Raw genomic sequence first — 15,574 nt, forward strand, 5'->3', positions numbered from 1 at the left:
CATCTCATTCACCTATCCAACCAATCATCGCCCCACTCATTTCTTAACCATTCCACTGTCAATCTCTATTCCTTATAAAAGTTCTTCCTTGATGATGGCAGCTTTCCCAGATTTTCTAAGTGATTTTGTTAACTATTGGAAGTCAGTTCAATGCAGATCAATAAATTTTGAAATATAAATGTTTAAAGGTAGCATGGATTACTCATGCTCCTATTTTTTTACAATACTGTAATGAAAATAATCATTGAAATTTCATTATCCGATATAACAAACCATTGGCATTTAGGCACCAGAACAATGCTGGAGTCAAAGAGGGTAAACTTCTGCTGGTTGAAATCATGCTTACTTAAAAGGAGGTTGGTTAGAGTTGTTGAAAGTTAGTAACCTCAGCTCCAGGACATCACTGCAGGAGTTTCTCAAGGTTGTGTATGAGGTCCAACCATCTCAACTGCCTCACTAATGGCCTTCACTCCATCATCAGGTCAAAATTGGGAATGTTTGTTGATGATTGTACAATGTTCAGCACCATCAGCAACACCCCAGAGAATGAAATAGTTTCTACACTGTACATCTCTGACTCTGACCCGGGCAAAATCCGGGCTTGGGCTGACAAATGGCAAGTAACATTTGCACCATACATGTGCCAGGCAATGACCATCAGCAACAGCAGAGAATCTAACCATCACTTCTTGGCATTCAATGCCATGACCATTACTGAATCCCCCACTATCAAAATCCTGGGGTTTACCGTTGATCAGAAACTGAACTGGAGTGGCCATTTAAATACTGAGGCTACAGGATCATGTCAGACATTAGGAATACTGCAGCAAGTCACTCCCCTCCTGATTGCCCAGAGCCTGTCCACTATGTACACATCATATGTGTTAATGAATATTTCCCACTTGCCTGGATGAGTGCAATTCCAACAATGCTCAAGAAGCTTAACAAAGCTGGACAAAGCAGCCTGCTTGATTGGCACCTCGTCACAATGGTGATTCAGTCTCTGGATATCTTGAGTGATGCTGACTTCTTTCAATCCTGGCATCCTGTTCATGGAGTAATAGCCTGAGCCTCTGGATTACGAGTCCAGAGATGTACAAAGAACAAGAATCAGTACAGCACAGCAAAGTCCCTTCAGCCGACCGAGCCCACACCAACACACGTGGTGTTTTTCTAAACTAGAAGCGTTATGTCTCTACAAGGGCTGTATCCCTCTTTTCCTTCCCTATTCATGTATCTGTCAAAATGTCTTTTAAATGTTGCTCTCACATCTGCTTCTATGACCTCCTCTGGCACTGCATTCCAGGCATTTAACACTCTCTGAGTAAAAATAAAACTCACTTCTCACATCTCTTTTAAATTTACCCTCTGTTACCTTGAACCTATGTCCCCAGTAATTGATGTTTTATCATAGAATCATAGAATTCCTACAGTGCTGAAAGAGGACAATGAGCCCATCAATTCACTGCTGAAGAGCATTCCACCCAGATTCAAACCCCTACACTAACCCAGTAACCTGCTATATTTCTACCCTTGGAAAAATACTTTGACTATCCATTTTACTTATGCCTTACATAACTGTGTAAACTTCTTTCAGATTGCCTTTCAGCCTCCGAAGTTCAAGTGAAAGCAAACCAAGTTTGTCAATCTGTTTCCTTAGCTTATGCTCTCCAAACCAAACACCATCCGGGTCAGCAATTTCTGCATTCTCTCCAAAACCTCCACATCCTTCTGGTAATGTGGCAACCAGAACTGTACACTTTATTTCAAATTTGACCCAACTAAATGTCTATACAGCTGCAACATTACAAGCCAATTTTTATCCTCGATGCCCCATCCAAAGAAAATAACCTGAGGTTATCAGCCTCCTTTCATAGCTAAAATGCATAGGTCAATCTCAAATAATAAAGGACCCAGCACTGATCCTTGCTCTAGTGGAAACAATCAAGTTTGTCCAACCTTTCCTGATCTATTTGACTCCAATCCAGGCAACATGTTGGTAAACCTCTTCTGCACTTTGTCCAAAGCCTCTACATCTTTCCAAAAGTGTGGCAACTAGACTGCACACTATCCTCCAAATGTGGCCTAACTAACTAAAGTTTATAACTAAAACTTCAACATGACTTGCCAACGTTTATACTCAATGCCTTGACCAATGATGGCAAACATGCCATGTGTCTTCTTTACCACCTTATCGAATTGTGTTTCCACTTTCAGAGAGCTATGGATTTCCATTCCAAGATCCCTCTGTATATCCATGTTCCTAAGGGTCCTGCCATTTACTGTATACTTTTGCCTTGCATTTGAAACACATCACTTCATACCTGTCTGGATTAAACTCCATCTGCCATTTCTCTAACAAACTTTCCAACTCTACAACTCCACCAACTTCAATGTTATCTGCAAACTTACTAATCAGACCACCTACATTCGCCTCCAAATCATTTATAAAAATTACAACCAACAGAGGTTCAGTACCGTTCCCTGTGGAACACCTACAAAATATGAAAATATTATAACAACAAAAACAACAATAATCAATAAACCAACTATATACTATTCTACAAAAGAACTCACTACTATACTTATTACAGATCAATAAATAAATAAGTAAACAAATAATGTCGCTCAGCATAACAAGACCTCAGTTCTCAACCTTCGAGAGCATCAATTATTAAACTCACTTTTGCTCAAAATTATTCCTCTCAGGAAATTAGGCTTATTAAACCAAACCACCATGGCTTGACAAAAGCCCTAATTAAATGGCAGACAGATCTGCTTCCAAATAATTCAAAAAGGGCTGCCATGTTTTATAAAATTGTCAGTTTTGTGGTGCACCATGTTTGCAAGAAAGTTCAAAGGAATGTGTTCCAAAATTAAGTTATGCCACCCGATAGACCTGAGGGGTAGGGGAAGGGGGAGACAGGGGTGTTCTCAGAAATGCAGCGCATCAGAATGTTCTTCCTCACAAAAATTAAGGATGCTGAAAAGCTTTTGCCAATGTACATCTAAGGGAGATAAATTCGGCAAACCCAGGAGAAGAGAAACTGGGTCCACCTTGACTTTGATCCCTAAGACCCTCTCTATTACTCCTGCCACAGCGCTCTAGTATGTACGGAGCCTGTGGCAGGACCACAGACAATGAGTGAGGGTACCCGTATTCATTTTACATTTGGGGCACATTGATGACACACCTCGCTTAAATTTTGCAAGACGATTTGGGGCCAGATGAGCCTATGAAGGGCTGCATAGCACGGGTCCTATTACATATTGAAAACTTCCTCGCATTTTTACAAATGTCCTCCCAAGTTGTCAGAGTGATCTGCACCCCTAGGGGTGGCGGTGGCTCAGTGGTTAGCACTGCTGCCTCACAGCACCAGGGTCCCAGGTTCAATTCCAGCCTCGGGTAACTGTGTGGAGTTTGCACGTTCTCCCTGTGTCTGCGTGGGTTTCCTCCCACAGCACACAAAGATGTGCAGGTCAGGTGAATTGCCTGTAGTGTTAGGTACATTAGTCAGAGGGAAATGGGTCTGGGTGGGTTACTCTTCAGAGGGTTGGTGTGGACTGGTTGGGCCAAACAGCCTGTTTCCACACTTTAGGGAATCTAATCTAACTGTCTCTCCCAAACCTCCCATAATCGCTCATTATCACCCGAGGAACCTCCATCCAACAAATGATAGAGAGTGCTCTTAGCCTAAATCCTGTATCATTTATATTCCTTCAGTTTCCTAAAGCTTATACTTACCTCTCTTTTCTTTTTGACTAAGAAGAACACCTTTCCAAGGCATCATCCCTCCTTATTGTAGTAACTGTCTTGTTAATTACTTATGTGACACCACCTTCTTTTTCACATCTTTCCTTATTCTACCTGAAGACCCTATACCCTGGAATGTTGAGTTGCCAGCCCTGCCCCTCCCTCAATTATGTCTCTGTGATGACAGCAACATTGTAATTCCACAAGTCAGTCCATGTCCTTTATTCATCTGCGTCATCTATAATACTCCTAGCATTAAAGTAGCAACCATTCAACCTTACCTTACTTTCTTGAAACTCAGCATGTCTGAATTCCCTCTGCTTTGATTTCTTCATTAAAATATGATTTTGATCTGTTTGTATCTGTTTAAGCATCTTGATATTTCTACTAAATGTCCCGTATAAATATTTTATTATTGTCAGTACATCTCATCTTATTGGGTATACTGGCAATACAGTGGAGCAAGATCAGAAACTTTTGCCTTTAAGATTCACAGTCATAGCTCTAATTTACCTTATAAGTCACAGTCAGAAGTTTGTAATTCTCACAAAAGGCATTGGAGGCTTTTTTTCTGGAGGATTGTGTCAGTATAACGTGATGGAAGATCACATTTACCTTTGCAAACTTTAATACTGTTAAACCCTCTGAGTAAAATACCTCAGTGAAAATATTTATTTTGACTTCATTTAAAAGCTATTATAAACAGCATCAACATTTGTTTGAGCTGTATTAAGAAAACGCTGAACTTCTTGTTGTCTCAACTTCACTGAAACATGAATGACAGTGCATTGAGTATAGGAGTTGGGAGGTCATGTTGCGACTGTTCAGCACACTGGTTAATCCACTTTTGGAATATTGCATTCAGTTCTGGTCTCCCAGCTATATTAAGGATGTTGTGAAACTTGAAAGGGTTCAAAAATGATTTACAAGGATGTTGCTGGGACTGGAGGGTTTGAGCTCTAGGTATAGGCTGAGTAGGCTGGGGATGTTTCCCCTAGAGCACTGGAGGCTGAGGGGTGACCTTATAGAGGTTCAGAAAATCATGACAGGTATATTAAGGTTGAATAGCCATGGTCTTTTCCTCAGGTGAGGGAGTCCAAAACTGGAGGGCATAGAGGTGAGAGGGGAAAGGTTTAAAAGAGACCTAAAGGGTAGCTTTTTCACGCAGAGAGTGGTGCTTATATGGAATGAGCTGTCAGAGGAAGGCTAGTACAATTCTAACATTTACAAGGGTATGTGAATAGGAAGGGTTATGGGGAATATGGGCCAAATGCGACTAGATTAATTTAGGTTACCTGGTTGACATGGACAAATGGGACCAAGGGGTCTGTTTCCATGCTGTACATCTCTATGACACATTAATTTTACATTGGGTGAAAAAAGAATTGAAGTTGGAGTTATGAAAGAGGTGGAGCCGAGTGTTGAAGTCGGAAATGAAAGCAGGAAGAGAACGTTGCCGCCTAGCTTTCTGCAGTTTAGCATTGGCTGAGTGAAAGCTGCTGAGACAGAACAACAATGTCAAACAAAACTTCAACTCCTCTAAACCAAGAACCTGCACCAACTCCGCAGCAAGTAAGTAAAGAGATGACTAATATCGCATCGAGTAAAGCACAGGTCTGAAATTGCTTGTGAAGTCTACTCAGAGGTAAGTGTAACTGCAGCAGAATTTCATACTATTTATTTCACGAGAACGAGTGGCGTTTTTAAAAACATTGAACAAGATGGGTGACAGATCAATCTCTCCGCCATGCCGAAAGGAAAGCAAGTCAAGGGCAAGAAGGTGGTCCCCCCCGCTTCTGGGAGAAACACGAGGTGAAAAAGAGGGAGCAAGCCCCTCGGAATTGGTCAGGGTATCCAGTACAAGAGGGACCTGGGGTAGTCGGTGAAATGGCCTCGGTGTGTGCGGCTTCAGTGTTAAAAGGGGGCCACTGTGTCCCAGCATCTGAAGGTGCCCCCAGCAATGAAGCAGTTCACACAGGACCTGGACACACAGCTCTTCAGGCTGCTCCATAAATACCGGCCCGAGAGCAGGCTGGAGAAGAAGCAGTTGCTGTTAGTCGGAGCAGGAGTGAACACTCTCACCGCTGGAGGAGAGAGTAAGAAACCTCAGCTGGAGACGGTCGATCCAGGGGGGACTGGTTATGGTGCCGCCTGCTCTCTGCTAAAAGGTGGGTGGTGGTGGGGGGGGGGGAGGGTTCCTTACTGCACTGTCAAAGGCAGAGCCAGGGTCGGGCATCTGGTGGCACCCTGCCTTGCACCTGGCTGGGATTAGCCCTGAGGAAAAGCGAACAGTGACCAAACTGATGGAGACGGGACGGACAAACGGCAAGAAGCGGCTGGATCAGGTTCATCGTCAGTGGCGCGATGGTATTCTGGGCTCGGGACTGCGAAACTGAGCAAGGCCAAGGCGAAGGTACTGACAACTAACCTGGGCTAACTCAGTGCACAGTCAGCTCGTTGTGTTTATAAGGAACTGTAAAACTGATTTTTAAAAATCAAAACATGAATGTCAACGCATCTGCTGCAGCATGAAGTAAGGATCTTAATCAAAAGAAATAATTTTTAAAGTTTTCCACTTCACAGCTCAAATTTCACGATTGCAGCTCTGTGTATGTATCCTTAGCCATTGCATCATGCTAGATATGCAGGAATTACCACTCAGGTTCTACATTACTGAGAATTTTAACTATTTATTCACATAGCACCATAAAGGTTTAAGCTGGGAGGGACTAAAATTGTCGCAACATTCAACCTCGGACTTTAGAGTTGGGCAAAGCAATTATTGATGAAATAATAAGAGAATATGTCAGGTGAACATAATTGGACTTATCTGTTCACGCAAAGAGTAGAAGCTGAAGTCAGCTGAATGGGCAAACTTATTTAGGATTGAAAAGCTGTAGTAATGTATTTCCTTAATCATTAGCCATCTACCATGAGGCATTCATTGCAGGTAGTTACCATCAGCTCTAATAAAATACAGACTACATGGTACTCCATTGAATTTGTAATATTGGGCAGAATCTTACTTTTTTTGGTTAAGTCTGAATGACTTTGCCTTTTCACCTCATCCTATCTCACCAAACTCACATATTAATTACTTACTCGACCCTATATTGTCTTTCTGACACCAGATATTTGGCCTCATCTTAATATTCCCACTTTGCAATCAGAGACATACACCCAGCTCATGAACTTAGCCAGATTACACCTCTTCACTTGCTAAGCAGGCCAGAGAACTATTGATGACATATAACATCCCAAACAGATCATGGATGAAGCTGGGAGTAAACCTTTTCAAAGGAACTGAGTATCTTATCATCATAGCTGCAAATGTGTTGCTGGTCAAAGCACAGCAGGCCAGGCAGCATCTCAGGAATAGAGAATTCGACGTTTCGAGCATAAGCCCTTCATCAGGAATGAATTCCTGATGAAGGGCTTATGTTCGAAACGTCGAATTCTCTATTCCTGAGATGCTGCCTGGCCTGCTGTGCTTTGACCAGCAACACATTTGCAGCTGTGATCTCCAGCATCTGCAGACCTCATTTTTTACTCGAAGATCTTATCATCATAGACTAATATACTGACTACTTGCACATAGACAACACCAGAAGTCACACAACACCAGGTTATGGTCCAACAGGTTTATTGTCATTAGCTGAAGTATGAGTGTCATGTGACTTCTGACTTTGTCCACCCCGGTCCAACATTGGCACTTCCAGTTCATACTTTCACATGGACCAGCTCAGTTCAATGACTAGCAGTGCGATTGTTGATGCCAAAAAACACACGTGTTCACACTTCTAATGTTCTACACATTGTGATGAGATCCTGTGGCTTGCAATTCACAAGTGAAGAGTTCAATTGTTTCACAATAGATTAGGAATTTCAACACCACATGTCAGCTCCACACTATCCTTAATCAAATGGAAAGGCTGAGGTGGCAGTGACAATGACAAAGGGGTCATAATGAAATTATACAAATACAGCACAGCCAAATACAAAACAATCCTCAAGTGAAGAAACACTGACAGCATGGAAAATCATCCAGACTAAAGGCTAGGATCATGTTACACATACACTGTTTTTCCAATAGCAACCAAAATGATTGCTGTCTAAAGTAGTAACAGGCAAGAATGACAAAAATCAAGGTGAAACAGCAGAAAGCCAAATTTCATTTTGATAAACTGCCAAGCCGTTATCAGAATTGAGCATTGGAGTGTCAATCAGGGTATAGACATTAAATGCTGTCAGCAAGAGTCAGTCCAAGTGGTAACTTAGGATCTGCAATAGGTAGTTGTTATTTGTACACAGCAGATGTGAACAGCCAGACATACAACTTCAACACAGGTGTATAAACCGAACTGAAGAACATGGTCCTTCAATGTAAGCGGCAATCAGGAAGTTGTGAATTCTCCACCTGCACAGACGATGGATCAACCATCAAACCCAGAGTTCCATGGCACCTCATCAACAGAAATGGAACAACAGTTGTTACTGTGGCAATAAGTGACATGGAAGTGACAGGTTGCAGAGAAGGACATCATCCTGATGAACTGTCAATGACATCACATACCTTTTAAGAGACTGGCATAATTTAAAAGCCATGTGTACAATGCAAATGCTGAGACCAATGAGATTAACAAACTGCTAGTACATGAGAACAATTGTAACCTGGGCAACTCACAGTGTAAATGAATAATCAATTCTATTTTAGTTTTTCTTTTATGAGATGGGGAATGGCTGGGCTAGAAATGAAATACTGTCGCTCTTGGGTTGTCACAGATATGTGACTCCTACCATGAGGCATTCACTTCACTGGCATTTTATAGACAGTAAAGATAGAGTACAGACAACATAATATTCCATTGAAATCATTGACACCAATGGTTTGCTCCTTGGTGTAATTTCTCCGTATACTTCCAAGTTACAAGACAGGAGACCATGTAATGTTAAAAAATTAAATTGTTGGAGATCCAAGAGGCAGTGGTCTGAGTGGTCTGCGGTGCTGGGTTCTGTGCCATGCCCCCAGGCAAGGTGGACCTTTACCCCTCCCCCCTCACCAACCACCCCCAGGAGACAAAAACAGCTAATTTAAACTTGCTGAATGTCTGGAGCTGCTAAAACTGTGGTGTGACAGCTTTAAGGCCAGAATGAAATTGAATAAAGGGAAGGGGCCTAAAGGAATACAGCAAATAGGGCACTCCCCAACTAAGTCAGGGGTGCCTGCAGCCAGTGCTCAAACTTCTGTGGCAGCCGCTTTGGATCTAATGGGACAGCAGCATTTACTCTCGAAGTTTGGCAAACTCTGAGAGAAGATTGAAGCAGCAGTAGAATCATTATCTACCATGCTGAAAAAAGCATGAGCAGGAAACTCAATTGTTGGACCTGAACAGTAGAGGCAGTAGAGAAGAGGACTGCGACATTGAGACTGTGGCGGAGGTATCGGGAGGTAGGATCCGAGCACTGGAAGACCAGGTTTGGATCCTTCAAGAACAAGTCAATGACCTGGACAATAAAAATAGAAGAAAAATTTACAGTTTGTGGGTCTTCAGGAACTCGAGGAAGGCGAGGACCTTGTCAGCTTCCTGGAGAAGTGGCTCCCGAAGTCCTTAGGGCTGGAGTTGGAGTCAGGCCTGTTGATCATAGAGTGGGCCCACTGGATCACAATGTGCAGGTCGGAGTCAGGCCCGGGCCCTCACCCGGTCCTAGTGCAATTCCTGTATTATAAAGAAAAACAGTTAGTAATTGAACAGCAAGAAGAGTGGGAAGAAATTCACAGGCTTTAATGTACAAAGGCTCAAGAATAATATTTTTTCAGGACTTCTTGGGAGCCCTAATTAAGAAGAGAAGGGCATTTGATGGAGTTAAGAAAGAATTAAGGAACCTGCAAATTCAATATTCCTTGAGGTATGCAACTGTGTTGCGTTTCGCTTATGGAGGAACGGTATATAATTTTGATGCTGCAGAAAAGGCGAAGCACTTTGTGAATTCTCTGAATTAAAGGAGTCGAGTCGGGATGGGAGGGGAGGGGCATCATTACGGATAATTGTATGGGTTTTTTGAAATTTCTTTATTACCCCTTTTTATCTCTTGTCTCCCCCCTTTTTTGTGGTCATTAGCTTTATATGCACCACCTTGATGTAAAACCGGAATTCTTTCATATATTGATCGGTTGGGTATTATCTGGGGCCTGTTTGTTTACTGCTGTCCTTTTGTTTTTGAATTGGGCATGGATATATCTATGGTTAAGATGAGAGGGAGGGGGGATGGGCATCCATTGTTAACTCTCTGAATGTAATTAACAGGTTTTCTTCATCTGTGAATTGCCTGGGCCTAGGGCATGGTCTCAGCGAGACGGAGTTGGGATGGTAACAAGAATTGGGAGAGGTGCCTGCTATGGGCAAGGGGGAAGATCTCTAGTGAATTAGGGATTATTTGGGTGTTTGCTTCAGTTAAATGTAGTGATTAGTTTTTAAGTTGTAGTAGTTTTTATAGGAATAGTTTTTTGACTTCATAGAATTAATGTCTTTGTCTCTGGTAACACCTCAGATAAGCCTCCTCCTCTTGAGAAACTGTGGGCTGCCCTGGACGAACATGGCTAGTGATTTATTCAGGTGGTGCACCTGAAATATAAAAGAGAGCCACTGTCCCATTAAAAAAAAAGTGCTGCCAAGCCTCAGGAAGAAAAGGGTGGATATCGCCCTACTGCAAGAGGCACATTTAACTGACAAGGAACATCTGAAACTGCAGCGGGGGGGCTATGACAGGGTATTCTTCTCCTCCTCCAGCTGTAAGAGGAGAGGAGTGGCTAAACTGGTAAGAAGGAACCTCCCTTTTCAGGTAACTGAGCAAATTAAGGACGAACATGGACATTCATCATTCTTAAAGCTCTAATACATTGAGTATGGCAACTTGAATGTGTATAGTCCCCCGTCGCACCCTCTTAAATTTCTAATTGATGCAGTTGATTAATTAATGAATCTTGGGGTGTGCCTCACAATCATAGGAGGGGGATTTTAATTGCCTAATAGATCCTGAGGTTGACAGGGTGCCAAGGGGCCCAGCAGGTAAACCTGTGCAGTCTAAGCAGTTGGTGGACATGTGTGAGGAGTTGGGACTAGTGGATGTGTGGAGGCATCTCCACCCTAATGGAGGAGACTTTATTTTATACTCCAATCTACACAAGTGCCATACGCGAATTGACATGTATTTTAATGCCAATTGATGGTTTGGACAGAACATTGGTGTGCAAAGTTGGGAATATAGCTGTCTTGGACCATGCACCAGTGTATTTAGATGTTAAAATCAAAGGTGGTGGAATGGATGCAGGGCACTGGCGCATGGACCTATTCCTATTAAGGGATAGCAAATTTGTTGAGTACATCAGAAGAGAGTTCAGGGCCTTCTCGGATATCAACTCAGGTTGTAATCCAGCAATACTTTGGGAGGCCACTAAGGCATATTTACGAGGCCTGATCATTTCATATTCAGCGACTTGAAGGAGACAGAGGGAGGAGCAACAATGGACGCTGGAGACCTGGCTGCAGATTGCTGAGGAAGCATATTATTAATAGGCCCTCTTTGGTCAAGCTGTACCAGGTCACGGCCCTCCGGGCAGCTCTTGACTCATCGCACACACAAGTGGCAAAAAAAAGGACGTCTCCTTTGCTAAACAAAGACTGTTTGCATTTGTAGGTAAGCTACGTAGATATCTGGCTAGGAGGAAAAAAAGCTTCCCAGTCTATTACATCTGTTAGAGAGAAGGCTGGCACGATTACCATTGAGTTGAAGAAGATCCGTGTTAGATTTAGGGAATTCTTTGCAGAGCTATATCAGTCAGAGGGAGATGAACATGGGTGCAGCGAGAATGTAGTCCTTTTTCGAGAATCTGGACCTCCCCCAGTATAAACCCAGAACAGACTTCCCTGTTGAATGTGCCTATGATGGTACAGGGAGTGCCGGAAGCAATAAGGCATCTCCAGGGTGGCAAAGCACCGGGGCCAGAGAGATTCCCAAGTAAATTCTATAAGGAATTCATAAATGTATTGGTGGAGCCACTTCTGGGGATGTATAGCTATTCATATACACAGTATTGTCTGCCGCCTTCTCTATGGGAGGCTAATATCGCCCTCATTTTAAAGAAGGGGAAAGACCCTGAAGAATGTGCCTCATACAGACCAATTTCAATGTTGAACGTAGATTTTAAAATCCTATCCAAGATGCTGGCTCTGAGGTTGGAAAAGATCCTGCCCCGTATTATAAAAGAAGATCAGACGGGTTTTGTTAAGGACCATTGCTCCTCCAACAGTATCAGGAGGGTACTGAACATAGTGCAGGTATGCCAGCAAAGATTGATCCCGGGTCTCATGGTCTCCCTAGACGCAGAAAAGGAGTTTGACCGGATAGAATGGCCGTATCTGTTTGGGGTCCTAGCGTGCTTTGGTCTGGGGGGATCCTTTGCCTGATGGGTGGCAGTATTGTAAAATGATCCTAAGACGGCAGTCATTACTAATGGCACTAAGTCAGGTACTGTTAATATTGGGAGAGGTAGTTGACAGCGATGCCCTCTCACCGCTGTTATTCACCTTGGCAATTGAGCTGTTAGCCAAGGCTATCAGGAGGGATCCTGAAATAGTGGCGCCAAGAGAGGGAATGCGACAGCATAAGATCACCCTATACGCTGACGGTGTCCTTTTGTTCTTGGCCAATCCGGGGAAGTCCATTCCTCGACTGATTTAAACAATTAATTTATTTGGCATTTTCTTGGGCTACAGGATTAACTTTACAAAATCGGAAGCCATGCTGGTGGGGGGATTAGTGGAGGTGCCTAATCTGAAGGATGGAATGCAGTTCCTGTTTAGATGGTCGTCGAAAGGTTTATTGTATTTGGGAATTTTCATTACCCCTTCCTTCCACCAGCTGTAAAGCTAACTATGTACAACTATCCGAGAGGATAAAACAGGATTTGCAGCGGTGGGAGGGGTTACTGATATCATGGTTGGGCCCAGTAGCCCTGATTAAAATGAATATTCTTCCCCCGCCTGCTGTACCCCGCGAGAATGCTCCTGTTGTTACTATCCAGATGAGTGTTATGTAGGTTCAGTGGCTGGTTAGGGTCTAATATTTGGTGTACTGGCACCCTGTAATTAAATTTACCAAATTGCAGCTTTTGCAGTTGAGAGAGGGGTGGATCTTCCTGACTTGAAGAAATATCAAATAAGCGCTTTGTTAGCATATGTTAATGCTGGGTACAGAGGGATTTGGAGTCGATTTGGCTTGATGTTGAAGCTTTGCAGTTGAGAAGTCCCCTAGTTAATCTATTATTTATGGATAAGATGAAATCTGTGACAGAGCAGTGTAAGAATCCAGTCATTTTAAATACAGTGAAAGCCTGGGGGATAATGAAGCAAGATGAGGTGAATTGGTCTTAGATCTCACTGTTTACCCCGTTGGTGGGAGTCCAAGGGTTTAAACCAGTGGCAATGAACACTGTCTTTAAGTTATAGGAGAATAAGGGAATCTCTTGCCTGGGAAATTTGTTCTAGGGGGAAGTCTGGATGTCATTTAGCCAGTTAAGTCAGAAATATGGATTGTCTAATAGGGACCTTTTCTGGTACTTTAAGATAAGGGATTATCTATACAGGAAGACCAAGCTCCTGGCTCACTGTTACAAGTCAGACGTGGAAAAAAGTGTACAGGTGCTCTTTGAGTCAGTATAGTTATAGTCATAGTCATAGAGCCATAGAGATACACAGCATGGAAACAGACCCTTCAGTCCAACCCGTCCATGCTGACCAGATATCCCAACCCAAACTAGTCCCACCTGCCAGCACCCGGGCTATATCCCTCCAAACCCTTCCTATTCATATACCTATCCAAATGCCTTTTAAATGTTGCAATTGAACCAGCCTCCACCACATCCTCTGGCAGCTCATTCCATGCACATACCACCCTCTGTGTGAAAACGTTGCCCCTTAGGTCTCTTTTATATCTTCCCCTCTCACCCTAAACCTATGTCTTCTCGTTCTGGACTCCTCGATCCCAGGGAAAAGACTTTGTCTATTTATCCAATCCATGCCCCTCAAGATTTTGTAAACCTCGATAAGGTCACCCCTCAGCCTCCAACACTCCAGGGAAAACAGCCCCAGTCTGTTCAGCCTCTACCTATAGCTCAAATCCTCCAACCCTGGCAACATCCTTGTAAATCTTTTCTGAACCCTTTCAAGCTTCACAACATCTTTCCAATAAGCAGGAGACCAGAATTGCACACAATATTCCAACAGTGGCCTAACCAATGTCCTGTACAGCTGCAATATGACGTCCTAACCTCTGTAAGCAATACTCTGACCAATAAAAGAAAGCATACCAAACACCTTCTTTACTATCCTGTCAACCTGCAACCCCACTTTCAAGGAGCTATGAACCTGCACTCTGTTAGGCCGGAACCTCGGGATTCCAGTCTTTGCGAGTTCTTTGGAAGGAGAGATCGCACCAGCTTCTTTAGTTTGGAGCAGAGCACCGTTTATTTTACAGAATCATAACTGGCAAACTATACAATGAATTCTACAGCATACAATTCGTTGGAGAAGGCGTTCTGCCCCTCTGCTCAACTTCGCCCCAGTTATACTCCTCGCTGGCCAGTGCTCCATGTCAGGTGTCCACGTCTGGCCTTCCTGTTGGCTACTCGTTCCCGGGCAAAGCGTTCCGCTCTCTGGTTGGATGGTTTGAACTGTCTGTCCGTTTGCCTCGGAGCGACCAGTCCCGTAGACATTGTGGGGCCACTGGTCCTGCTTATTTAATTAGTGGTTTACCAGAAACAATAGTTCATTACCATTTAAGTGAGTAGTTTCGATGGTTCAATCGACAGCTCAACTAATCCAATTAGCAATGTCTACCGGTTACAAATTCCAGAGGTACAATTAACAGGCTGTCTATCAGCTAGCCTCTGATCAGATTAGGAGGCCAGGCCAGCAGTTTCCAGTTCAGTAATCATGATAGTTTAACCATTTCAGGCCCGGTATTAGAAGCACTTGTTACAGTTATAGTTTTTTCCCTCCCTAGATCTAGTGTGCCCACCCCACTAGTACAACTACCCCAACAACTCCAAGGTCTCTTTGTTCAGCAACACTCCTGAGCATCTTACCATTAAATGTATAAGTCCTGCTAAAATATAGCTTTCCCAAAATGCAGCACCTCACATTTATCTAAATTAAACTCCGTCTGCCACTTCTCAGCCTATTGGCCCATCTGATCAAGACCCTGTTGTAATCTGAGGTAACCTTCTTCACTGTCCACTACACCTCCAATTTTGGTGTCATCTGCAAACTTACTAACTGTGCCTCTTATGTTCACATCCAAATCATTTACATAAATGACAAAAAGTAGTGGACCCAAGCACCAATCCTTCTGGCACTCCACTGGTCACAGGCCTCCAGTCTGAAAAACAACTCTCCACCACCACCCTCTGTCTTCTACCTTTGAGCCAGTTCTGTATCCAAATGGATAGTTTTCCCTGTATTCCATGAGATCTAACCTTGCTAACCAATCTCCCATGGGGATCCTTGTTGACTGCCTTACTGAAGTCCATGTAGATTACATCTCCCGCTCTGCCCTCATCAATCCTCTTTGTTACTTCTTCAAAAATCTCAATCAAGTTTGTGAGACATGATTTCCCACACACAAAGCCATGTTGACTATCCCTAATCAGTCCTTGCCTTTCCAAATACATGTATATCCTGTCCCTCAGAATTCCCTCCAACAACTTGCCCAGTACCAACATCAGGCTCACTGATCTACAGTTCCCTGACATGTCCTTACCAC

General features: G+C 43.2%; 1 protein-coding gene across 3 annotated transcripts in view; it reads left to right on the forward strand.

Annotated features, from left to right (window-relative positions):
* Positions 1-5,182: 5,182 nt before the first annotated feature.
* ociad2 (OCIA domain containing 2) overlaps positions 5,183-15,574 on the forward strand; it is a 45,418-nt gene continuing 35,026 nt past the window's right edge. The window contains exon 1 of one of the 3 annotated variants that reach the window (XM_060824282.1): positions 5,183-5,326. In XM_060824282.1, coding sequence (XP_060680265.1) covers positions 5,270-5,326 — 57 coding nt within the window. In that variant the 5' untranslated portion in view covers positions 5,183-5,269. Of the gene's footprint in view, positions 5,400-15,574 lie in introns of all 3 variants that reach the window. The other 2 variants (XM_060824277.1, XM_060824290.1) reach the window with 2 other exon arrangements.

The sequence above is a fragment of the Hemiscyllium ocellatum genome, chromosome 1 (genome assembly GCF_020745735.1).
Source record: "Hemiscyllium ocellatum isolate sHemOce1 chromosome 1, sHemOce1.pat.X.cur, whole genome shotgun sequence".
In the NCBI taxonomy this organism is placed as follows: domain Eukaryota; kingdom Metazoa; phylum Chordata; class Chondrichthyes; order Orectolobiformes; family Hemiscylliidae; genus Hemiscyllium; species Hemiscyllium ocellatum.